This window comes from Salvia hispanica, chromosome 6 (assembly GCF_023119035.1).
Source record: "Salvia hispanica cultivar TCC Black 2014 chromosome 6, UniMelb_Shisp_WGS_1.0, whole genome shotgun sequence".
Lineage (NCBI taxonomy): Eukaryota > Viridiplantae > Streptophyta > Magnoliopsida > Lamiales > Lamiaceae > Salvia > Salvia hispanica.
The window spans coordinates 44,052,937-44,074,659 of record NC_062970.1 but is presented as its reverse complement, the minus strand read 5'-3'; the positions used below and the strand labels follow the sequence as shown (position 1 = coordinate 44,074,659).

Here is a 21,723-nt window from a genome sequence, read left to right as displayed (position 1 = left end):
GATGAGCATTTGGATATGCACTATCAGCAAATTTTGATGCAAAGGTTCTGATGGTAAAAATTTGTTATTAACCTTTTCATCAACAAGAATTGATTTTGAGTTAAAAGGATCATTAATTGAATTTATCCTCCTCTAACAATAAATATATAAAGCTTCAATCTTGCTAGTGAACAAGATTCCACAACTACACAGCTTTGCATTTGCCATATAATCTACTATCAATCTACTGTCAAGCTTGAATTCTTTGATTTTGCCATAATCACTTTCTTCAATTGCACAACCATCATCATCATCATGATCCTTATTGGCCAATGTTTCAATCCAGAAAACTGAAGTTGCTACTTGATATAAGGTCATCATCATCTTTTCCATTCACTATTTCTTTTGTCAAATGCTTACAAAAACCCCCAAAGAGGAAATTGAATGCAAGGCCAACAGATTGGGGGACTATAATTCATACAGACATAAGCCTAAGACAATTATTACAGTACATTTCTTGAAACAACTAAAATACCTTCATCCCCTCATTAGTCACATCAAAACCTAGTAAACTCTGAAACATGTAACTCCTGACGACGAAGGCAGGAATATATCAAACAATTCATCATCTTTTTAGTTGATCAAAGAGCTAGGAAAACAAAGAGTAAAAAATTATCAGCTGATGATCATTTTGTTGAGGTATTCAGCATGCTGAGGAAAATACTCCAATAGCTCATCCTTTGTCACCCATAAGTAATCTTCACACTTTCCAACATTGATCTTGCTCGTAGCAATGAGTTGACTTTTGAAAAAGAATCGCTGACAAATGAAAAATATTTTAGCAAAATATAGCGCCTTAATGAATGGTGGGTGTCTGAGCTCTATATAACACAGCTTCAGATTTTTGAAAGCAAAACTGGAATAAAGATTAAAAAAGGAAATGGCTGAACAAAACAAGGCAAGTACCTTAGAAGGTGCATCGACCTTGTCATTTTCTGCTGGCTGTATAACTGTATGGCCCATTGGAGCATTTCCAACAAAATAAGTTTTTGAAAGATCTCCAACAACAGATTCTAGAGCAGATTCAGCACACTGCAGATATTTCAATTTGAAATGTGATGAACCATAGTTATAAGGGGGAACGTGATTAACCATAGTTATAAGGGAGAAGCTGAATTACCTTGCGTAGTGTTGGTTCAAAGTCGTAAACCTTCTCAGGGAAGTGCCAGACAGGTGTTCCATTAGAATCAAATGAAGAGCCATATAAAAGAAGATAAAGCCTCCGGTCAAGTGCTCTCTGTAGTGACCTGTGTGATAATAAATATACACTTGTTACTGCTTAAATCATTATGCAGTAGCTTAAATCATATGCAGCAGTGCACATCATCATCACCGACAAAACTCAATTGGAAAATTTATAACGACATTGTGCAGAGACCATGTATCAATCTCTCTGAAAAAACAGTAGAGTTGGAAGACAAGCACATAGGTACTATGATCTTCATTTCAGAAATATATGAGATTCATGCAAGAGGAAAAGGCTCAGGGATTCTACTTCCAGCACTTAAAATGACAAAATCTAAAAGGGTCCAATTCCATTAAGCATGCAGATTTACAAGCAATCGCCACCAATATTCACCAACATTTTTTTTCTAAGGCAAACATATACTACTACAGCAATGAACATTACTTTTTATCATTGGTTTTATCGGCTTCAGTGATCCGTGGAGCCGGCGTATACTCAATATGATGATCACCTTGTCCCCTGCATGTCAATGCATAGATAGATTTATTGCAAACATTAAACAAAACAAATTTAGACATAATCAGTTTCCAACAAGTATATCTCTGATCAAACTAAACAGAACAGCAAACATGAGACAATTCATCTTTGAATCTTTGACATATAGTAACAAACTTATGTTGAATTTATATACTCCGACCAAAAATTGATCATCTCATAACTATTTCTATCAGCATTTATGCCAAATACTTACCAAGCAATCATCCCAAACTCAATCCAAGAGATTCAACAAATGCTCTAGATTAGTTCTTCAACACTGTCTTCTTTCAGATGTGTAAAATAATTTTTTATATTAAAAATCCGAATCATTAGAACATGTATCAAATAGAATAGAAAATAAGAATTTTACATAACAGGCGAAAATGATTGTTATGTGTAGTCTACACTATCTCCCACTAGCATTTGTTGACGAAGATTGGTTACAAACTACAGACCGACTGAAGAACCATATTAAACATAGGAAACACAAATGGCAAACCATAACAGCCAAAAATTAGAGTAGTTGGAAAGAGAAAAATGTACCTTGCATTAGATTTCTGCAAGAACGAATCAGGATATTCTTTTCTAAACTGCTGTTGCCATCGGAACCTAAATTCAAATCCCAGCTCCATACATCATCATTTGTTACAATAACATTTCAACTAATACAGGATGCAAATTCGTAGAAACAAAATTCTGTATAATACTATAATATACATCCAACCACTCATTCTCAAAGAATATCAACAACTCCAAATATCCCCACCTCCATTCTTCACTCTCTCATTTCACTTGCCAAAATTATCAATTAAGCGCAACCCCCGGCCTTAGAGAAATACGCTAATTGAACAACCGACATTAAATTAAAGGAATAGCTTTTCCATTCCAACATGGTGCTAAATTTCCTGATGAGAACAAGCAACTAAATCAAGCGAATCAAAACATAGAAATGGCTTACGAGAATTCGTGAAATGCATAAACGACCGGATCGATTTTCGGTATCACAACCGGAAGCCTCTCGAACAGTACGGAGGCAACGATCTTCTCGGCGGACGGCGATGTAGAGAAGGCGCGCGCAGCCGTGAGCAGAGGCCGAGCTAGTAACCTCGAATGCGCCACAGTTCGTTGCATTTTCCTCCGACTCTGACGGCAACGATAAATCCGAGCTTGAAAGTGCGAAATTCAAAAACCCTAATCCGAGCTTGAGGGTTTTACCGGCAAGTCCACAACCGGCTTCTGATATTGTACGAGTACATCTTTTTTTAAAAATCTAGTCTTTTTTATTTTCTCTAAATTATTTGACATGTGTTTATAAAATTGATAAAATATAAAAAATAATAGTAGTCGCTTCCTTTTTACTAGGTTATTCGTTTTTATAGAGTATTTTGTATTTTTATTAGTAGCTTTAATTGGTTAAGACTTGCCTCTTCTATATAGAGTAAAGGTCAAACTTAGTCCTGAATATATAACCATTTTATATTTTTGGTTCTAAATACTGTATTATTTTTTGGATTTTATGGTTCTGAACATATGGAAATTTGATCATTTTGGTCCTCCGTCAACATTTTCGTTAAAAACTAACGGTCAACGGATTTAATTCCGATTTTGACCAAATTAAACTTTTAATTCTGATCTTTACTCCTAATTAATTCTCCAATGTAAATAAATTGATAGAACAAATAATCTAAGTTTATTCAAAAGTGGGGTTTCAAAAATAACAGCTTATGTTACAACTCCAAAATAAATAAATAAAGACTACTCCCTAGTTAATTTTGCTGCTGTAACACAATATATAATCAGACTACAAAATTTCTAGTTTTATTCTCTTCAGAGTAGATAGAAAAACAGAGATTTGGATCAACAGAAAATTAATAAAAATAGAGGCTTTTTCCCTTAGAGTAGGTAATGGTGTCTTCGTAGTAGCACGGGGACCTGCATTCGATCAAGCACGTCTCAACACTCTGCTCGTGTCATTTCTCTCCTAATTGGTAAAAGCAGACGACCTTGTTATTTTTCAATGTGGCAACGTCGTACAAAGGAGGCCAATCCTTTTTCTCTGCAGCAGCGTCTTTCAGAGTCATGCATTACATCGAACATCCATGGAAATATCATCTGCAGACTATGTAGTGAATGAGTTGTAACGTGCTAAATCCATATGCTCGAAAAAGAGAAGAGTGTGGATCACTGTTCTATGTTTGAACTTTTGAATAGTGGCTAGTGAAAATGCTTCTGTTTCGCACCTCCCAGCACCGGAAGAGGCCCTTTGATGGCCACGAAACTGACTCATTTTCACCTCATGCTGTCTGCAGACCAACTTGAAAAAGGCACCCTAAAAACATTCAGACATAATTTAGATCATAAAGGATGTATAATCGAAGAATTTTGTTTATGTTAAGTACAAAAATGATACATGAACAGCGTAAAGAATGACTAAAAGCCAGATATTCCCAACAAGAAACAACTTTACCTGACAGTAAATGGACTCATGCATCCAAAATTCCAAATCCAACCACTTCTCACACTGCATAATGTACAAATAAGTGAATATATTGATTCAATAGACCAATATCACTCTCACACAGCTGCCATATGTTTTAGCTGTTTTTTCCGCATTTAGAAAGACATAGCTAATTCTCGATACCCTTCAAACCTACGGGCAAAAGTAAAAAAGAAGCAACTGAGATTCGAAAAACCACATGAAAACGTTCAAAACCAGTACTTGATCCTAAACCTTAAAGCTGAAATCCTCAATGCCACCAGAGGTATTGCAAGATTATAGTTTTCTACCAAATGAAATGTGTCTGTTTATGCATATTTATGCTATGTTGATAAGCCTATGCTAATAAAATTGAAGGCACTTTCTTACCACTGTCCATGGCCCAGAAATGTTTCAAGTAGTCAGCGATGAATGATGTTGTTAAAGGTGTTGATAAGACTGAATTTTAAACATTTTAGCAGATAATAAGTCGAACTGCATCAAGCACAGTGGCACACACACCACAATCTTCAAAACATGCATGGTCCAGTAAAACAAAGCGACACTCTTCATATACTTCGCTTATCCATCCACCAGCTTCAGCTGGGCATCCACTCGTCCTTCCTGCAAGTACAGTAAAATGGGGAGGCCTAGTTCTTCTTTCCCAACTTCAGAATACAATATTCATCAGCATTGAATGGCCTAATGCAGAGAAGCGTGTAAACGATATTGCTAAATTAGTACTTCGACTCTCTGATAACATAAGAGGAGGGAGAAAGTGAGGATGCATGACCAAAATTTCAATAATTCATCTAACTTATTTAAGGTAGACACATATTCATCTTGATACAACTCATGAAACCATTGAAAGAAGCTAATAAATAAAGCTATATATGCAAAACACTCCCATATCCATCATAAATATGCATACTTCAATTCTGGATTAAAGAAACAAGTAAAATGTGTATACTTCAATTCTGGATTTTGCCAAAGATAGCTACTTTAACAAGCTCATACTTACAAAAACCAACAAAGAGAGAAACTTGAACACAAGCCTAAACGGTTGGGGGATCATTCTTCAAGAACTCATCGACAGTAGAGGGAAACACAAGCCCACCAAAACCATCATCCGAATGCAAAAAAGCAGCTTTCCCCAGCAGCAAATGCACCAATCTAAACGGCTCCTTGCTCTCACCGCTGCAGAAATGCTTAATCCACCGCTCCAATCTCTCCAATTCCTTCACATTCTTGGGACCCTTCACCCCCACAATCTTGTCGTAGAACTCATCATCGTTGCAGCACCCTAATTGATGAGTTCCCGCGTCTGATAGGCGCAGGAGCTGCATCAGGAGCCCGATATCATCGTCAAGATCGAGTCTTTCCGGCTGAACAAGTCTTTCTTCGGCTTCTGTTTCTGCTTCGGCTTCGTGGTGATTGGTGGGTGGGGAATTGAGGGGTTTTGTGATGAATTCTTGTGGGGCTTGGCTTTCTTGGACGTGGGAGGCGATTGAGCTGGATTGGTTGCAGAGGTAAATTGGGGTGCCAAGAGATTCTGTTTCTTGTGTGGGGTTGATGGCTTCCTGGGGTTCTACCGGCGGTGGCGGCGGCGGTGGAGGTTGGGGAAGAGTGGAGGGTCCTGCTGCTGCTGCTGCTGCTGCTTCATTGTTTTCAAGTTTGAGCCTTTTTTCGAGATGTTTGAGAGAGGTGAAAAATGGAGAAAATGGTTTATGCATTCTGACCTTGATTTGATCGAAACCCAAATAATCAAATTGCAATTGGGGTTTATTGTTGTTGAATTTATTGTCAAGTCATCGGGAATTAACAAAAAGTTATAATTTGTTTTGGGCTAATTGTAAAAAAAATGAAATTTAGTTAAATTCATAATTTGAATTCATTTTTAATTACTACTACTCAATTTTATAGTGCAATTACTTAATCATCTAATTAAATATTTACGAGCATATATTTTTTTAATTAAATCAGGTTACTTACTTTATAAATACTAGTAGTGATTTTTTCAAATCAAATATTTATAAAAAAAAATATCTTAAAATAATTAAAAATAAATTCAAATTTCATTATTTTTGAAGTTGCAAAGACATAGTAGTGAAGTTTAATTAAATTTAACAATTTTTATTCAATATTCGTCCTTTGTTTAAATCCTTCTCCCCCTCGATATATTCTAATCGAATCGTATTCTTTTTCAATTGTTATCGTAACTGAGTGCACTCATTTTTTTTTAGAATGAATTGCATAAAAAGGCCTTAACGTTTCGGCTTGTTGCACCGTTGATCCCTAACAAAAAAAAATTCCACCATAGGGATCTGACAAAATGTAAAATCACAAACCAGATTTTTTCGGACAATAACACCCTTATGCCCTGAAAGGGCATTCTCACCTATTTACCGATGCCGCCTGTGCAGAGCTGTCTACATACACTTGCAACATGCAGTTTGGCTGACATCCACCCAATGATGTGACTGAAATGTCACGTCTTCTCTCCCCTCTCTCCCTTGAAAATAGGCAGACGTTTGGCTTCCCAAAAGCTACCTAGTGTGTACTTGAATTTATATTCCCTCCTATTCACTTTCACTTATAGTCATTTTCGCTCTCTCATCTCACTCCACTCCCATTTGGTGCCGTGATTTTAGACTTTATATGTTATATTTGTTTGTTTAATTTTGATATTTATATAATTTTATAATAACCCTAACAGAGGAGCATTCCGAGAGGTTTTCCGAATAGCAGAGGACGACGAAGGTGGAATTGGCGACGTGCTTCCTCGAGGAAGGGTGGAATAACGAGCGATCGAAATTGGAATCACCGGAGAAGAAGTCGTCGTCGAGGGTTCCAACGCGGGAGAGGTGGAGGAAGGCACGGCGGTGGCGGCGGAGCGGAGGTGGTGGCGGTGGTGGAGATGGGAGGAGGCGGAGAAATCGAGGCGGGAGAGGAGGGAGGAGAGGTAATAGGAAGCGCTATGGACATTGGAGCGAAAGGTGAGGAGGAGAGAGGATAGGAAGACGAAGGTGAGGAGGTGGGAATAGAACAATGATGAGGTGTGGCGGAGGATTTGCGCGGTGGTGGTGTGGCGAGGAGCGGCGGCGGATCGCGGTGGCCGTCCATGGCAGAGGAGGGTTTCTGGATTTGGGGACTTTGGGTTTGTGGAATTTTTCGATCTTCAATTTGGGGATTTTGAAATTAAAACAAAAACAAAAGAAAATAGGAAGCTCACTCTCTCTCTCCAAAAAGCTTGATTTGCTTTAGTTGGAATTTTATACTAGTAAAATAAATGCTGATTTGTTTTTTTTTTTTTAGAAATAATACTATATTTCTATTAATTGTGACAGTAATAGTATTATGGTTGCTTATTTTAAATAATTTTAGTTGTTGGTAGTTAATGGATTGACATTTGAGAATGTTGGGGTCTTACTTTAGCTAAAAATATTAAAATAAGAATATTAGTAGGTTTTTGACTGATAATTATTGTTGTACTATAAAATAATGAATCAATTTGTGAGAAGGCAAAGGCTTTGCTGGCAAATTTTGATACACAGCGAGACAACAAATTCAAATTCAAGTCACTATTAACACATAAATTAATGATTTTCATATTTCAATGGAAACATGTAGATGATTCAAATAACATGTTTGATTTATGACATCTCTTACACATCAGTTTGTAGTCAAAGCGTAGGTGTGCAGAATTCTGCAGGTTTGAAGAATAACTAACTAAATTACTCTTCAAGCCATTTGGGCATTTTCGTCCGAAAAATGACAAAATAACACATATTATAATGTTTTCTAACTTTTTATCTCTCATTTAAAAAATTGTTCAATTACTATATCACAATTATTTCTTCTTTAATTTCATTCTATCATGATTATGTTCCAATTAATTCTTCTACCAAAACCAAACACCATTCTCAAAACCAACACACATCTCAATTCACATAAAACAAACCCAAGACGAAGGATATAAAAAATCACAACATCAATGATCATTCCACCACAAAACAAAATTAAGACATTTTCCCCATTAACTCAACTCATTTACACCCCAAATTCTGGTCCACCATCCCTCACTTTCCGGGGACGAAGTTGGTGGCGAAGGCCCAAGCGTTGTTGTTAACCGGGTCAGCAAGGTGGTCTGCAAGGTTCTCCAAGGGTCCCTTTCCGGTCACAATCGCCTGAACAAAGAACCCGAACATCGAAAACATGGCAAGTCTCCCGTTCTTAAGCTCCTTCACCTTCAGCTCCGCGAACGCCTCAGGGTCATCCGCCAACCCCAACGGGTCGAAGCTCCCGCCCGGGTAGATCGGGTCGGTCACCTCCCCGAGGGGCCCACCAGCAATGCGGTAGCCCTCGACGGCGCCCATGAGGACGACCTGGGAAGCCCAGATGGCCAAGATGCTCTGAGCATGGACCAGGCTTGGGTTTCCCAGGTAGTCAAGGCCGCCGTCGCTGAAGATCTGGGCGCCGGCCTTGAACCACACGGCTTCCCCGAACTTGACGCCATTGCGGGAGAGGAGCTCGGGGAAGACGCAGCCGAGGGCGCCGAGCATGGCCCACCTGGAGTGGATCACCTCGAGCTCGCGGTTCTTGGCGAAGGTCTCGGGGTCGGCGGAGAGGCCGGCGGTGTCCCAGCCGTAGTCGCCGGGGAACTCGCCGGTGAGGTAGCTGGGGGCCTCGCCGGAGAAGGGGCCGAGGTACTTGACGCGGTCGGGGCCGTACCAGGGGCTGCCGGAGGAGACGGACTTGGTGGCCGGTTTGCGCATGGAGACGCGGCCGCCGTTGCTGGCGGAGAGCTGAGGGGTGGTCTTGACCGCCTGACCGGCGAAGGATGGGGAGGAGAGAGCCATTGTGGAGGCGGCCATTGCTGTGAGGAAAGGAAAGTAGTGTTGTTTTTGTTTTTGTTGAAGAGGTGGTGAGTGGTGGAAGGGGGGAATGAGGGTGTTTTATAGGGTGTTTTGGAGTTGGGGGGTCCTTATCTTTGGATATCATTATCTTTGAGCTTATTGGAAGCTAATATTTTAATGAGGATAATAGATTAATTGGAGTACTATAGTGTAGTGATGAATTTTGTTTAGATTTTTGGTGGATATGGGGATGAGAGTCTCATGCAAAGGTGTGATTTTCTTAGGTTTTGAGCCTATAAGGAGCTGCCAAGTGTACACCGGTGGATTGGTGAGGAATTGCTACAACAAAGACTGAATTTATGAGAGTAGGAATCACGAGAGTATGGATCATGTTTTTTTTTTTGGATAAGAGAGAAAAATGTTTAAACTGTTCAAATATCGGTGAGCAAAAGAATCAAAGTTCAGAATATACAAAATAGTCCAAAAGATATAAGAAAAAGCACCCCAAATCAAAACAAGCAAGCTAAACAAAGAGTGACCAAGTGAGGACTAAGAAAAACATCCTCCAAGCAAAACAAGGAAAACCAAAAACTAAACAAACATCAATCAAAGCCACCAAGCAAAAACTGACTAGGAAGTAGGGCGAGCTACATTGCTCATTTGTGTTTACTAGAGTTGCTTTGGTGATTATGTTTTGTCCATCTTATAGCTTTAAGTAAGTCCTCACACGTTTGGCCTGGTGTAAAAGGAAATTCCGGGCACCACCCTTTAGTCCATGCTCCAAGCCACCAAAGAATGAGTCTCTTTTCAGTTTCCAGTTTGGTTCCATTTTTTGAAAGATAACTTTATTTCTGAGTCACCAAATAGACCATGAGATCATGTAGAAAAAGAAACTCCAAAAAGAACTGAGTATGAGAGCATGAATTTATTAGATTTAGCATTTAGGTGTATAAGAGTAAGAATCATGAATCTAACTGCAAAAAAGAAATGAATATAGGTTAAGGCAACCTCATAGCTTTTCTTGAGAAAGGTCCTAATTAAACATAGTATGCTATTGTGTTTTTCTATTTTTAGTTTTTGACCACATGTCTCGAACCATCACATGCCGGTTTCTAACCTTTTTCGATTGAATCATATAGTTTTACGTCAAAATAATAGAAAAAAATGAGTTATAGGCTATAGAGGTAACCTTATTGATTCAAGATGCTTTACACATGCAATGATGCAAATAGGATTATTAATCACAACAAAGTGCCCTAACCAAACACACATTGGTGCGTGTATGTAATAATCGGGGTTAATCTAGAAGGAGCTAGTCCAAATGAATTTTGCAAGAAGAGAGCAATGCTATTAATTTCAACTTTATATAATCTACTACAAATACATCGATCAAACATAAGCTTTATTCATTTCAAATCGATAAATCAATCAGTCATAAAATGGGTATAATTATCGCTTGCTAAACAAGCTTGACTTAAGCTCGGCCCGGAGTAATCAAAAGCCCAGCAGGCTCGCTCGATAGGGTAGAAAATTATGATATTTTTGTTTTTAAATACAGGTGACTAATGTTCGAATGTATCATGTATAAAACATTTACTTAGTTCGGTTACTAAGCACATTTTGGTTGAGCTTTTGAACATTAGTTAAATTGTGATCGTGCACGTCAACATATCCAACATTAATGTACTATTACACTAGTTATCCTTGTTGAATTTCTCTAGACCTCAAATAAAATATGATAACAACGGTAAATTTTATACTACTACTATATTTTGTTTGTAGGGACTATATTTTGTCTTACTTATTCAAAATGAGCATATACCATTTTGCTTTTATAATTATCGTGGACTAGAAGAGAGATAGGATGGTATGGTCTACATAATTATGCAATTTTAGTTGTCTTTATATTGAATGATGCCCGTTTGTGGTGGGATGGTAAAATTATATTCCATTGCAATAATTACAAATAATATACAGTATATTATACGTGGAAACTCAGTGTGTAATTTTTTTATAGTACTATATAAAATGATGGAGTTTAATGTAATTTTTCTGAAATCTTATGTGAGTATTTTTTTTTTACCAAAAAGTTGATCACAAAAATCAAGAATTTTAACATTAATACCAAAATTCCGCACAATTTAGAATTCATTTGAATTTAAATGATCGAGTCAAATTGTAGTTTAAATCAAGAACTTCGATTGAAATGTAACATTTCCAATAAACTTAAAGTTCATGGCAGTTTGAAAGTGACAAAATTTCCATGATTTCTAACATCACAAAATAATAAAAACGAAGTGGCTAATAATTTATCAAAATGAAGTTGTTTTAAATATTTAAATTTAAATAATAATGATTTATTTTCTTCTCTCTAGCTACTTCGTCGCAGCCCCAATTCTTCATCGCGATCTAATATTCCTGATCTTCACCACCAAAAATTCATCATTTATGCTAAAATCTCATTTCGTTGTCTATCACTATTTCTCAACCACCACCACAAATTCATTGGTTCTTTGACACCTAGTTATAAAAAATCTTCATACTAACACAAAAGCTCCTAGAAACGATTTTGTTTTGCTATTGGATTTCACTGTACTAAATGCAAGAAATTGACTATGCAGTCAAAGTCCATAACTTTTGCGACCAACTCTTAATTTAATAAGAAATACTCTTACTTTTGGGTGCGATCAATTACTAACTTTCATAAGTCGTTAATTTGTCCCTTTCAAATAAAATATTATATTTTCGTCGAAATTTATATTTTAGATTAATGGTTTTAGACGCCATTTACATTATGATAATTGCATAAATGATCATGTCACAGCCACATTAATTAATATGGAGTGTTAAAGACTATTGACATTATGACAAAATGCATAAAAGCTCATGTCACAGCCACATTAATTACCTATGGAGACTAACAACCTTAAGAATGGACCAACCCACCACCATTAACTAAAACTGTATCTCTCATTTGAAAGCTCATCTTAAATCTCAGCCATGGAATCCATGTATGAGTCAAAAATCCATCTGTACATGAGAGCCCACTCAAACAAAAAATCTAAACTCCATCACAAAAAAATATCTACAAAACTGATGGTCTAAAACATGCCATTTAGGCAGAGCAACAAAATCTTGAAACCCAATGAGAAATGAGAAAGAGATATCACAAGATAACTAACCCAACCTCTTGCCACCTATAAGTAAATCTTAACCACCACTTCCATTTATCATCCTCAAACAATCACCCTTAATAGTAGCATCAAACAACCGCCGCATCTCCACCAATGGCCGCCTCCACAATGGCTCTCTCCTCCCCATCCTTCGCCGGTCAGGCGGTCAAGACCACAACTCAGTTCTCCGCCAGCAACGGCGGCCGCGTCTCCATGCGCAAACCCGCCACCAAGTCCGTCTCCTCCGGCAGCCCCTGGTACGGCCCCGACCGCGTTAAGTACCTCGGCCCCTTCTCCGGCGAGGCCCCCAGCTACCTCACCGGCGAGTTCCCCGGCGACTACGGCTGGGACACCGCCGGACTCTCCGCTGACCCCGAGACCTTCGCCAAGAACAGGGAGCTCGAGGTGATCCACTCCAGGTGGGCCATGCTCGGCGCCCTCGGCTGCGTCTTCCCCGAGCTCCTCTCCCGCAACGGCGTCAAGTTCGGCGAGGCCGTCTGGTTCAAGGCTGGCGCTCAGATCTTCAGCGAGGGCGGTTTGGACTACTTGGGCAACCCGAGTTTGGTCCATGCTCAGAGCATCTTGGCCATCTGGGCTACCCAGGTTGTGCTCATGGGTGCCGTCGAGGGCTACCGCATTGCTGGTGGGCCACTCGGAGAGGTGACCGACCCGATCTACCCGGGCGGGAGCTTCGACCCATTGGGGTTGGCTGATGACCCCGAGGCGTTCGCTGAGCTGAAGGTGAAGGAGCTCAAGAACGGGAGACTCGCCATGTTCTCCATGTTCGGATTCTTCGTTCAGGCCATCGTCACCGGAAAGGGCCCATTGGAGAACCTTGCCGACCACCTTGCCGACCCAGTTAACAACAACGCTTGGGCCTTCGCCACCAACTTCGTCCCCGGAAAGTGAGGAGAAGAAGAGTGTTTGGAGTTGAGAGTGTTGCTTTAGTCACTTGTAAAGTTTCATGTGAATTATTGGAATATAAATGCCATGTTTTGAGGTTCAATGTGTGTTTGTGAATTTGGTTTTTATTTTGACAAAAAGGGAACTAAAATCATTACCAAAAAAAAAAACTAGTTCTCATATTACAACATACACCTATACAGATTGGAAGTCTATATTTACAAGTAAAAAGTAAACTATAATTGTGCTGAATGAAAGAATTGAACCTGAGCAGCCTGCATCTGGCCGATCAGCTCCACAAGACACAAGGTGACACGAAACGACAGCTCAGTCGTCGGCCCGTGACTTAACTTTCAGTCACGAGCTCATCCACTCCACCAATATATCAGCATAGAAAACCTTGATTGCGGTCATCGGGTATCATTTTCTGCTCCTCGCTCTGGCGACAGACTTGTGATAAAGTTCTTCATACAATGGTGCTGAAGAATCCCAACTAAAATCCAAGCTCATCACCTTTTGAACAAGCTGTTTCCAACTATCAGCATCATTCATGTAATGGTTAACTGCCCGTTGCAACGCATTGCTGAAATCCTACACATGCAAACAAGAAAACCCGCGTTGGTTTATGAAAATGCAGTCTTTACAGAATTGTATATTGCTCATCCCTGTTACAATGGCGAGTTACCTGCTCATTAGCTGTCAAGAATGTATATCCATTTCTGTAATGGGCAGGTATGGTATCGTCGTCAAAATCGAAAACACTGCAAGGTGATTTACAACCGTGATTATATGAACAGAGTATGTAGGTAAGTGCAAAACAAATGTGGAGTGTGATTTATAAGAAGTCATCTGCAGATGATTTTAACCTGTCGTTGAGCCCTCCAGTCTTCCTAACGATGGGAACTGACCCGTATCTCATAGCAATCATCTGCAAATGTGCAATGAGTTAAGAAATAATTGCTAGTATGCCTGGAGGCTCTTTTTATGCCATGTGTACAGGATACCTGAGTGAGGCCACAAGGCTCGAAGATGGATGGGATGATCAACATGTCCGATGCAGCATAGATTAAGTGTGAAAGAGCCTCGTCATATTTCAGTATTAATCGAGCATGTTCATGAGTTCTAAAACTATCACAGATTTCTTCAAACTCCCTCTGAAAAAATGAGAATTCCCATGTTAAAGCACATTCCATTTTCTGCCTCCAATAAAATCAATGAACACAACAGAAGCATGTATATGCATAAAATTTCAAATTGAGAAACCAAACTTACCTGAATCTCAGGCACTGGACTTGAACCAAGAAGAACGAATTGACCACCTAACTCCAATGTCCGGTATATTGCATGCCTTATAAGATGTACACCCTTCTGAGGTACCAATCTAGTTATGCAAGCAACCTGCACGTGATGTTTAATAACAAAAGCAAGTGTTATTCCAGCAGGGGAATAAGAGACATTAGTATGATCAGATAAGAATTAAACTGTCATATTTTATAGGTATAGTCTGTTGCTCCCATAAATACATTAGGAATCAATCAAAAATCTAATCAAGCCAATGCATAAACCACTGTTTGATTACAGTAGCATTAGTTAAGTAAATTAAACCTACAAATAAACTTCAAAAGCAATAAAAATGCATTTATTATATGTAAAAAGAATTAAGACAATTATATGATGTACATAAATAAATAAAAAAGTAAAAGAAAATGATTTTACTGAAGTTAATGGGAAAGGGTAAACATATCTACATGATATTGTGCTAATCTGACCCAAAAATGATATTTTCATATTGTGTTCATGACAGTCAATTGTGCTGTGCCTCATTGCCATCTCTAAGTATCGATAATAATTGCACATCAGGAGAATGATTCATGTTAAATGAAAATTAATTCACCCACGTCTAAAAAGCTTATTATTATAAAACTAAAAAGAATTTTTTGTATAAAAAATTTTCATTAAATTTAAACTTTACTTACCAATGGCTGTCTGTCATTAGCTGAAGACAATTGCAGATGTCTCCTCAAAGCTGCTTTGTTTTCTGCTTTGCCATCAAGATCATTGGAATGATACTGAACCTTTAAAAATGGGTCAGTTGCTGGATTCCATGCATCAGTATCAATGCCATTCAAAATTCCGACAAATTTCTTTGAATATGTGTTAATTGTGTCCTGTAGGCCTCGTCCACCCTGAACATCATGAGAAGGAGATAGGCTGAAAATTTCTGATAATTATCAACTAATCACATGCGCATGCGCGCTGTTTCATTAATTGCATTGTTGCTTAGGCCATGACACATAAGAATTAAGAAATGAGCTGCAGAATACAATAGAAAGAGTTTTGGGCAAACTAAAGTTCGGGAATACAAGTACAGCTGTTACGAAAAGCATATGACATACATACCTCTGAACTTCGCACCTCTTGGGCATAGGTTGGTGAAACTGTTGTCACAATATTAGAGAACACCACAGCACCCTGATAGGTGACAAGGGCATGCCCAATAAAATAAAAATAGACCATCAAATTGAAATCAGCCAATGTATGCCATGAAGAAAATGAACTGTCAACTTTTAAGTGCTAACCTACCGCCAATCAATTACAAAAACTATATAAAAGAGAACCAAGATGTTCCCTGCCACATGGAACCATGTACCTCTCAACATCACATACGTAAAAGCTTTTTAATTCTTTGGAGGGGCTCAGGGGAGAGATCTTGTTACCTTAATGGGGTTGACCCTGTCATGTGCGGAATGATCCTGCATCCTATCAGGTCTATTGAGTTGGTGAACATCAAGACCACAAGATCCGAGCTCAGAAGCTGGAGCTGATCCTTGATACTCAAAATTGTGACATGTAAAACATATTCTGGCTGAATCCAATCCTTTTGGAACATATAGATCCCAATAAAGAGGTGCCTGCCAAATATAACAAGGAAAAGTCAAAAAAGAATGCACGGGTGGCATAGAAGAAAGCTGAAAATCTAGTATCCGTACGACGAAGGCTGTCTGCCAATCATGACAATGAATTATGTCCGGCTTCTTTCCAGCTTGAAGAATTAACTCAAGTGCTGCCCTGCTGAAGTATGAAAATCTCTTAAAATCATCATTCTCTCCATAAAATTGATTCCTCCAGAAGAATTTACTTGGATGAAGAGGTTCAATGAAATAAACAGGAATCCCTGAATATGGTCAAAATTGCAGCCAACTAAAGTATTAGGACACAACAAAAAAGCAAGGATATTTTCACTTTGGAACCGAAATAATTCTAGACCTTCAACAGTGCCAACCCAGATTTTGTTTTTGAACAGTCTACCATCAAAATATGACTCAACATGCATATTCAAAACCTGCATCAAATGGAGATCCGGGTTAGAGAGTTATCATTGAAATAAAAAGAGCACCTCCATAAACACCAATGACCTTCAAATCCCGGATGCTCTCGTACTGTAGGCAGTCGTATTTTGGTACAATAACTTCCACAAGGTGCCCTTTCCTCTGAAGCGCTTTGCTAAGACCAGTCACTACATCTCCCAGTCCACCCACCTTAAACATAAATGTTAGGAATAAAGTAACATTAAATGTATTACCAGAAAAGAAAGTGAAACAAAGCTCGCATCCAGAGCAAACGTGAAATGAGAAAAAAACAGTACGAACATGCCACGCATCCAGAGCAAAATGAAATGAGAAAAAAACAGTATGAACATGCCAACAATGTACAATGTGTGTCAAAGACTTATGAAGGTTTTCACTGAAAAGTTAAAACAAAGTTGGCATCCAAGAGAATACATTAGAAATTGCAAAATTGTTACATCAAGCTTTTAGACTCTGAAATAGTGTGTATGGTGCTAATTAGACAGATTATGCATTGACATACATTTCTTTGTTTGACCATGCAGCTAGTAAAAAAACCATTAATTTCTTTCTTATTGGCTGAATCAACTATAGGCCAAACAACCCATACTCAGGGTTTCCAAAGTCCTCAGCCCATTTACATGACTGCGTCATATCAAAGTTAAAATACATACATGAAGGTACACATGCACCCAACTTCTTCCACCAATTCTATATCCAATTACTCCATTGGCTTACACCATATCATCATATAGGAAGGTTCATAAAGAGAGCTTTCTAATTTTCCCAACATTGCTAGGTATCCTCATGAGAGGCAACATGAGATTGGTGGAAATGGTCTCACACAAATGTGAATGTGTGTGTGATTTTTTCTGCCAATCTCAAGCATGTGTTGATAAACTAACAAGACGTATTTAGAAAATAGAATTACTTACTCGAGAGAGCTATATGAACATGAAATGGCAAACTTTTTCCATCTCTCAACTTCCTTACATTACATTCGTCAATATATTCATTATTCTCCAGAAAAATATCACAATAGAAAACCATAGATATTCATATAGACATTTACAACACAAAATCAGTGCCACTGTCTTCTAGAAGTTTATAAAGGGTATACCTTAGCCACAGGTGCCATCTCTGCTGCAATGTGTATGACATGTAACCTTTCACTGTGCAATGATAACTTGTTAATACTTGTGTCTTATAATGTATGTAAAAAATTAAAATCCTTGCAATGTCTGCCTACCCTGTCGTTGACGTCGTTAGTTTGAGAAATGTTGCAATAATTTCCCTCTCACTTTTTCCTTGCATCGACATATATGAATCACATATGCTTTGTTCTCTGTTCCATATCATTTCTCTTAATAAGTTCACTTGATCCAGTGAGATCTTCTTTTCAAGAAACCATCCATCCACCAAAAGCAATAAATTGGACCAAAACTCAGAAGGCTTGTCATGCACAGATTCATCTTCTGCCCTTTTCTTGCTTTCTTCTTTCAAGGCATTCAGCTTGTCCTGGAATTCCTTTATAGAGTCTTGACACAATTTAAAATAGCTATGTACCTCTTCATCAGAATTTTGCAGGCGATCATCCAATAGATCTATTCTTTGCTGCATTAGTTCAGTATATTGCTGCAACTTCTCTGATGACAGTTTATAGTCGCTGGTCTCACTGACAGATTCTTCAAGCTGGTCAACCTTCTTGCGGAGTTCTTGGTTTTGCCGCAATGCTAGAATTGCTTGATCTGCCTGCTCTGTTGCCTTATCTAAAAGCGTCTGCATATCCTCCACTTTCTCATATAAACTCTTGCATTCAGATTTCAAGCTAGAGATTTCTGAAACATCTTCATCAGAAGCAGCAAGTTTGAACTCCAACTCTTTGAAGGAGGACTGCAACAATGACCGTTCATCCTCCAATGTTTGAACACGCTGGTCAGTTTCCCTAATACGACTAAGCTCTGCCTTTAGGGCCTGTAGCTCATCCTGCAGGGTCATATTCTCTGCCCTTAATGAATCTAATTCCTGGCTAAAAGAACTGACGACGTCAATTTGCGATGAAGAAACAACATTATTCAAGTCCTGTTCAAGTTCCTCTCTGCTTGACAATTCACTTCGCAACTTCTCCAACTGGGCTTGGAGGAGTTCCACATGTATCTTCTCTTGTGCAGCCACTTTCAGACGTGCATCAGTTTCAACCAGTTTCATCTCCAAACTGTTGATTTCTCCCTGCAATGACTCTTTTTCGCTGAGAACATTTTCAAGATCCTCAAGAGCACGCATACGAGCATCATTAAGAAGATGTATATCTGTAAGGCAATAACGAACAGATGCAACATATTCAGCTACCAGAAAAGGCCATATTTTTTGTTTTTTCCGTTAGAAGAAAAAAAGTCGAGCTCTTATAAATCCCGTCAACACTCTGTAATGATTAGTGCAAAATGATTCTTCTTACAATTCAAGTAATCAAAGATAGTGCAAGTAAGAAAACATACTTATAAATGGATCAAGTTGAGTCATGACTTACTCTTTTCAGCACTTCGTATCATTCCAATTAAATCATGAAGTTGACTGCCCGAGCGTTGCTGTCCTCTATTCCCAGTGGTGGACTGTTTGAAAGATAAGATAATCAAATACTTAACTCTTTTGTCAGAACAAACTAGAGAAAATAAACCGTTGACTCTAAATCCCCTTAAAAGTTATGAAAATTCGATTATGAATACTGGAAAATCATACTATGATATTTAAAATCATGCAATTGAAGTACACCTGATTTGTTTTCAGTAAAGAATTGCACCCTTCAGCCCTGTGATACTACCGAAACAGCAACATATACGATAAGCACATCTCATGTTTCAATATTAACTTTTTGAAAATATATCATGCTGAAGCTGCCTTTGTCTACATAGTTAGAAACATTTTTTTCACACTTACATAAATGTGTATGGACCTGAAATATTATTAAATAAAATAAACCAAAATGAGGAAAGAACTGGAAGGGTGCATACTGGGATGTCATTTGACAGAATATGCCTCTTAGTTTTTTCATCATTTAAGTGAACTGATCCCTCTGCAGTGGCGACAGTGTCATTGTGCAACGCTCCAACTTCATCTGGTTCAGAAGAATTGAAGTAACCCTCTCCTTCCAAGTATCCATATTCTATTACGGGAATATTGTTGCTGGAATCTATTTCTTGATCTGAATCTGAGTTGCTGCCTTTGGGCGATCCGCTATCATCATTTGGCTTGGAATTTGTATTTGTCGGTGAAATCCCGCCTCTGTCCCTGCTGCTTGTATCAGTGTTGCTATCATCAATTTGATTTAATCTTGTATTTGTTGGGAGATTGATTTTCTTTGCTTGTTGCCTCTTATTTTGCGAACTGCGGAACCATCCAATGCATCATGTCGCAATAGTAGGGAGGAAATAATTAGGCACCAGATAGATTATTCAAGCAACAACTATACTGAAACTCTACTATCTCCACACATCAACAGACGAATTAAAATAGTCTCATTTCACGATTCGATTAGTCCATTCTACTTGTCATCACATTCTCAAGGAAGTTTCCACATCGAATCCAAATCTCTCTCCCATCAAATTTATGTGAAATCAGAATTTATTAAGCACCTACCACCACTAAAAAATATTCTCTCTGCTGCAGCCAGTGAAGTTATTCATCAACATAATTATAACGCCAGTAATCCTAATTTGACGATTTTAGAAGAGAAAATATCTCTTGCCAGATAAAGCACTAATCACGTGATTCTCAATCAAGCACAAATTACAAAGCGAGCTATATCTAAGTGAGCAGTATCGATCGCCAAACAAATCAATCACTAGACAAAGCAAGTAATCGAGAAATGATTCATCAATTCGAAGAGATGAAAGCAGTGAGAAAGAAAACCTGAAGTTGCGCTGGCGCATTTTACAAGAGGTTGGGTACCAGCGCTGCCAGGAGGAAGAGTAGAGACGCACAGTGACTTGAGGAGACTTGAGTCCGGCGCCGACCAATCCGCGGCGGAGAAAGCACGTCGACGGCGCCGACTCCATCAATTTGTGAGGCGGTTACCGCTGCAGTGTGTGTAATGTGTGAGAAAATAAACGGTTGCTTAGAACCAACGACTGCTTAGCTCTAATACGAGTGAGCTTTTATTTATCTTCTACCTCTGCGTAAGCTTCGCATCTTGTCACACTTATATAGTAATGCGCCTAAACTTTTTTTAATTACTCTCTTTTCTAAAAAGTTGAATTATAAATTAAATAATTTTCGCAATGATCGTATGTGTCTTCTTTACAGCGACTTATACTATGAATTGAAAATCAATTTCAAACACACAATTTACAATATGTATCACACAATTTACAATTTCAAACCTGCCCAAGGTTTATCGAACCGGCGGTTTCAAACCGAAACCGTGAGAATTTACTCGAACCGAAATCGTCGATTTTTAAACCGTAGTTCGGTGCAGGTTCAAAAATTTTCGAACTGAAACTGTGCAGGAACCGCCGGTTCCGGGTGGTTTCAAACCGGAACTGCGAAAAACTGCCGGGAAACCGTGAAATTAAGCCGGAACCTCAAAAAATCGACGGTTTGGAACCGTAAAAAACCGCCGGAAAACCGCCGGTTCGAAACCAAAACCGAAACTGGAACCGTAACCACGAAACACCCTCGCGGTTCGATTCCGGTTCAATAATTTCCAAAACCGGAACCGGCAGTTCCTGAACCGTGGACACCTCTATTCATAACATCAAATTTTTGCGCATTTAAAACTTATTGATATGCATATTTCACCGAAAATAAAATAGATAAAATAATTATAAAAATTATACACTTCATGGTGTATAATTTAATTCTTGAAAAATATGCAACACCGAGTTTAGCTATTTTTAGCATAATAACTTACTTATTTGGCAATTTGTCATTTTCAAAACAACTTTTGGATAATGGGTGTTCGGATTTCGTTTCAATTTTTAAAAATATAATCAAATATGGATATTGAATTTTGAGATAATATAAATTTAAAATATGAAAATCTAAAATTTTAGAAATAACTAAATTACAACCATATCGAAATCGAAATTATTAATATTTATTACTTCTCTCTTTCAAGTAAATCAATTCATATTCATTTTTTTAAGAAGCCACAACTTAATCAATCTTTGATCACCTACTCTAAAATATCAATCTACTTATTTCATACTCC

General features: G+C 38.3%; 5 protein-coding genes across 5 annotated transcripts; 1 reads left to right on the top strand and 4 right to left on the bottom strand.

Moving 5' to 3' along the window:
- Positions 1 to 348: 348 nt before the first annotated feature.
- On the bottom strand, positions 349 to 3,014 carry LOC125192843 (39S ribosomal protein L46, mitochondrial-like). The gene is made up of 6 exons (XM_048090504.1): positions 2,721 to 3,014; positions 2,306 to 2,371; positions 1,670 to 1,744; positions 1,160 to 1,286; positions 946 to 1,071; positions 349 to 798 (listed from the first exon to the last, which is right to left on the bottom strand). The coding sequence occupies exons 1-6, from the start codon at positions 2,891 to 2,893 to the stop codon at positions 655 to 657; spliced, it is 711 nt and encodes a 236-aa protein (XP_047946461.1). The 5' UTR covers positions 2,894 to 3,014; the 3' UTR covers positions 349 to 654.
- A 511-nt stretch (positions 3,015 to 3,525) lies between these two features.
- LOC125192324 lies at positions 3,526 to 5,395 on the bottom strand. The gene is made up of 5 exons (XM_048089865.1): positions 5,260 to 5,395; positions 4,761 to 4,940; positions 4,230 to 4,283; positions 4,003 to 4,091; positions 3,526 to 3,881 (listed from the first exon to the last, which is right to left on the bottom strand). Exons 2-5 carry the CDS (start codon positions 4,809 to 4,811, stop codon positions 3,770 to 3,772), a joined length of 306 nt encoding a protein of 101 aa, XP_047945822.1. The 5' UTR covers positions 4,812 to 4,940; positions 5,260 to 5,395; the 3' UTR covers positions 3,526 to 3,769.
- A 2,766-nt stretch (positions 5,396 to 8,161) lies between these two features.
- Positions 8,162 to 9,179, bottom strand: LOC125196052 (chlorophyll a-b binding protein of LHCII type 1-like). Its single transcript, XM_048094411.1, has one exon. It carries the CDS (start codon positions 9,110 to 9,112, stop codon positions 8,318 to 8,320), a length of 795 nt encoding a protein of 264 aa, XP_047950368.1. The 5' UTR covers positions 9,113 to 9,179; the 3' UTR covers positions 8,162 to 8,317.
- A 3,202-nt stretch (positions 9,180 to 12,381) lies between these two features.
- LOC125191630 (chlorophyll a-b binding protein of LHCII type 1-like) lies at positions 12,382 to 13,273 on the top strand. The gene has a single exon (XM_048089024.1). The coding sequence runs from the start codon at positions 12,382 to 12,384 to the stop codon at positions 13,174 to 13,176; it is 795 nt and encodes a 264-aa protein (XP_047944981.1). The 3' UTR covers positions 13,177 to 13,273.
- Positions 13,274 to 13,324: 51 nt separating this feature from the next.
- On the bottom strand, positions 13,325 to 20,688 carry LOC125191629 (probable starch synthase 4, chloroplastic/amyloplastic). The gene is made up of 16 exons (XM_048089023.1): positions 20,424 to 20,688; positions 19,526 to 19,898; positions 19,045 to 19,126; positions 17,767 to 18,826; positions 17,638 to 17,689; positions 16,587 to 16,709; positions 16,438 to 16,513; positions 16,161 to 16,345; positions 15,888 to 16,082; positions 15,571 to 15,642; positions 15,147 to 15,356; positions 14,443 to 14,568; positions 14,175 to 14,324; positions 14,037 to 14,098; positions 13,856 to 13,931; positions 13,325 to 13,761 (listed from the first exon to the last, which is right to left on the bottom strand). The coding sequence occupies exons 1-16, from the start codon at positions 20,567 to 20,569 to the stop codon at positions 13,591 to 13,593; spliced, it is 3,159 nt and encodes a 1,052-aa protein (XP_047944980.1). The 5' UTR covers positions 20,570 to 20,688; the 3' UTR covers positions 13,325 to 13,590.
- Between the last annotated feature and the right edge of the window lie 1,035 nt (positions 20,689 to 21,723).

Coding starts and splice junctions, on each gene's coding strand:
- LOC125192324 (XM_048089865.1), bottom strand. CDS start 4,811: ATGAAGAGTGTCGCTTTGTTTTACTGGACCATGCATGTTTTGAAGATT. Junction 4,284..4,760: donor TGCATGTTTTGAAGATTGTG/GTGTGTGTGCCA, acceptor TACATTATGCAG/TGTGAGAAGTGGTTGGATTT. Junction 3,882..4,002: donor GCCTCTTCCGGTGCTGGGAG/GTGCGAAACAGA, acceptor TTCACTACATAG/TCTGCAGATGATATTTCCAT.
- LOC125191630 (XM_048089024.1), top strand. CDS start 12,382: ATGGCCGCCTCCACAATGGCTCTCTCCTCCCCATCCTTCGCCGGTCAG.
- LOC125191629 (XM_048089023.1), bottom strand. CDS start 20,569: ATGGAGTCGGCGCCGTCGACGTGCTTTCTCCGCCGCGGATTGGTCGGC. Junction 17,690..17,766: donor CTAACGACGTCAACGACAGG/GTAGGCAGACAT, acceptor ATCATTGCACAG/TGAAAGGTTACATGTCATAC. Junction 16,514..16,586: donor AGAGCATCCGGGATTTGAAG/GTCATTGGTGTT, acceptor CATTTGATGCAG/GTTTTGAATATGCATGTTGA.
- LOC125192843 (XM_048090504.1), bottom strand. CDS start 2,893: ATGCAACGAACTGTGGCGCATTCGAGGTTACTAGCTCGGCCTCTGCTC. Junction 2,372..2,720: donor TATGCATTTCACGAATTCTC/GTAAGCCATTTC, acceptor ATTTGAATTTAG/GTTCCGATGGCAACAGCAGT. Junction 1,745..2,305: donor TTGCAGAAATCTAATGCAAG/GTACATTTTTCT, acceptor ATTGACATGCAG/GGGACAAGGTGATCATCATA.
- LOC125196052 (XM_048094411.1), bottom strand. CDS start 9,112: ATGGCCGCCTCCACAATGGCTCTCTCCTCCCCATCCTTCGCCGGTCAG.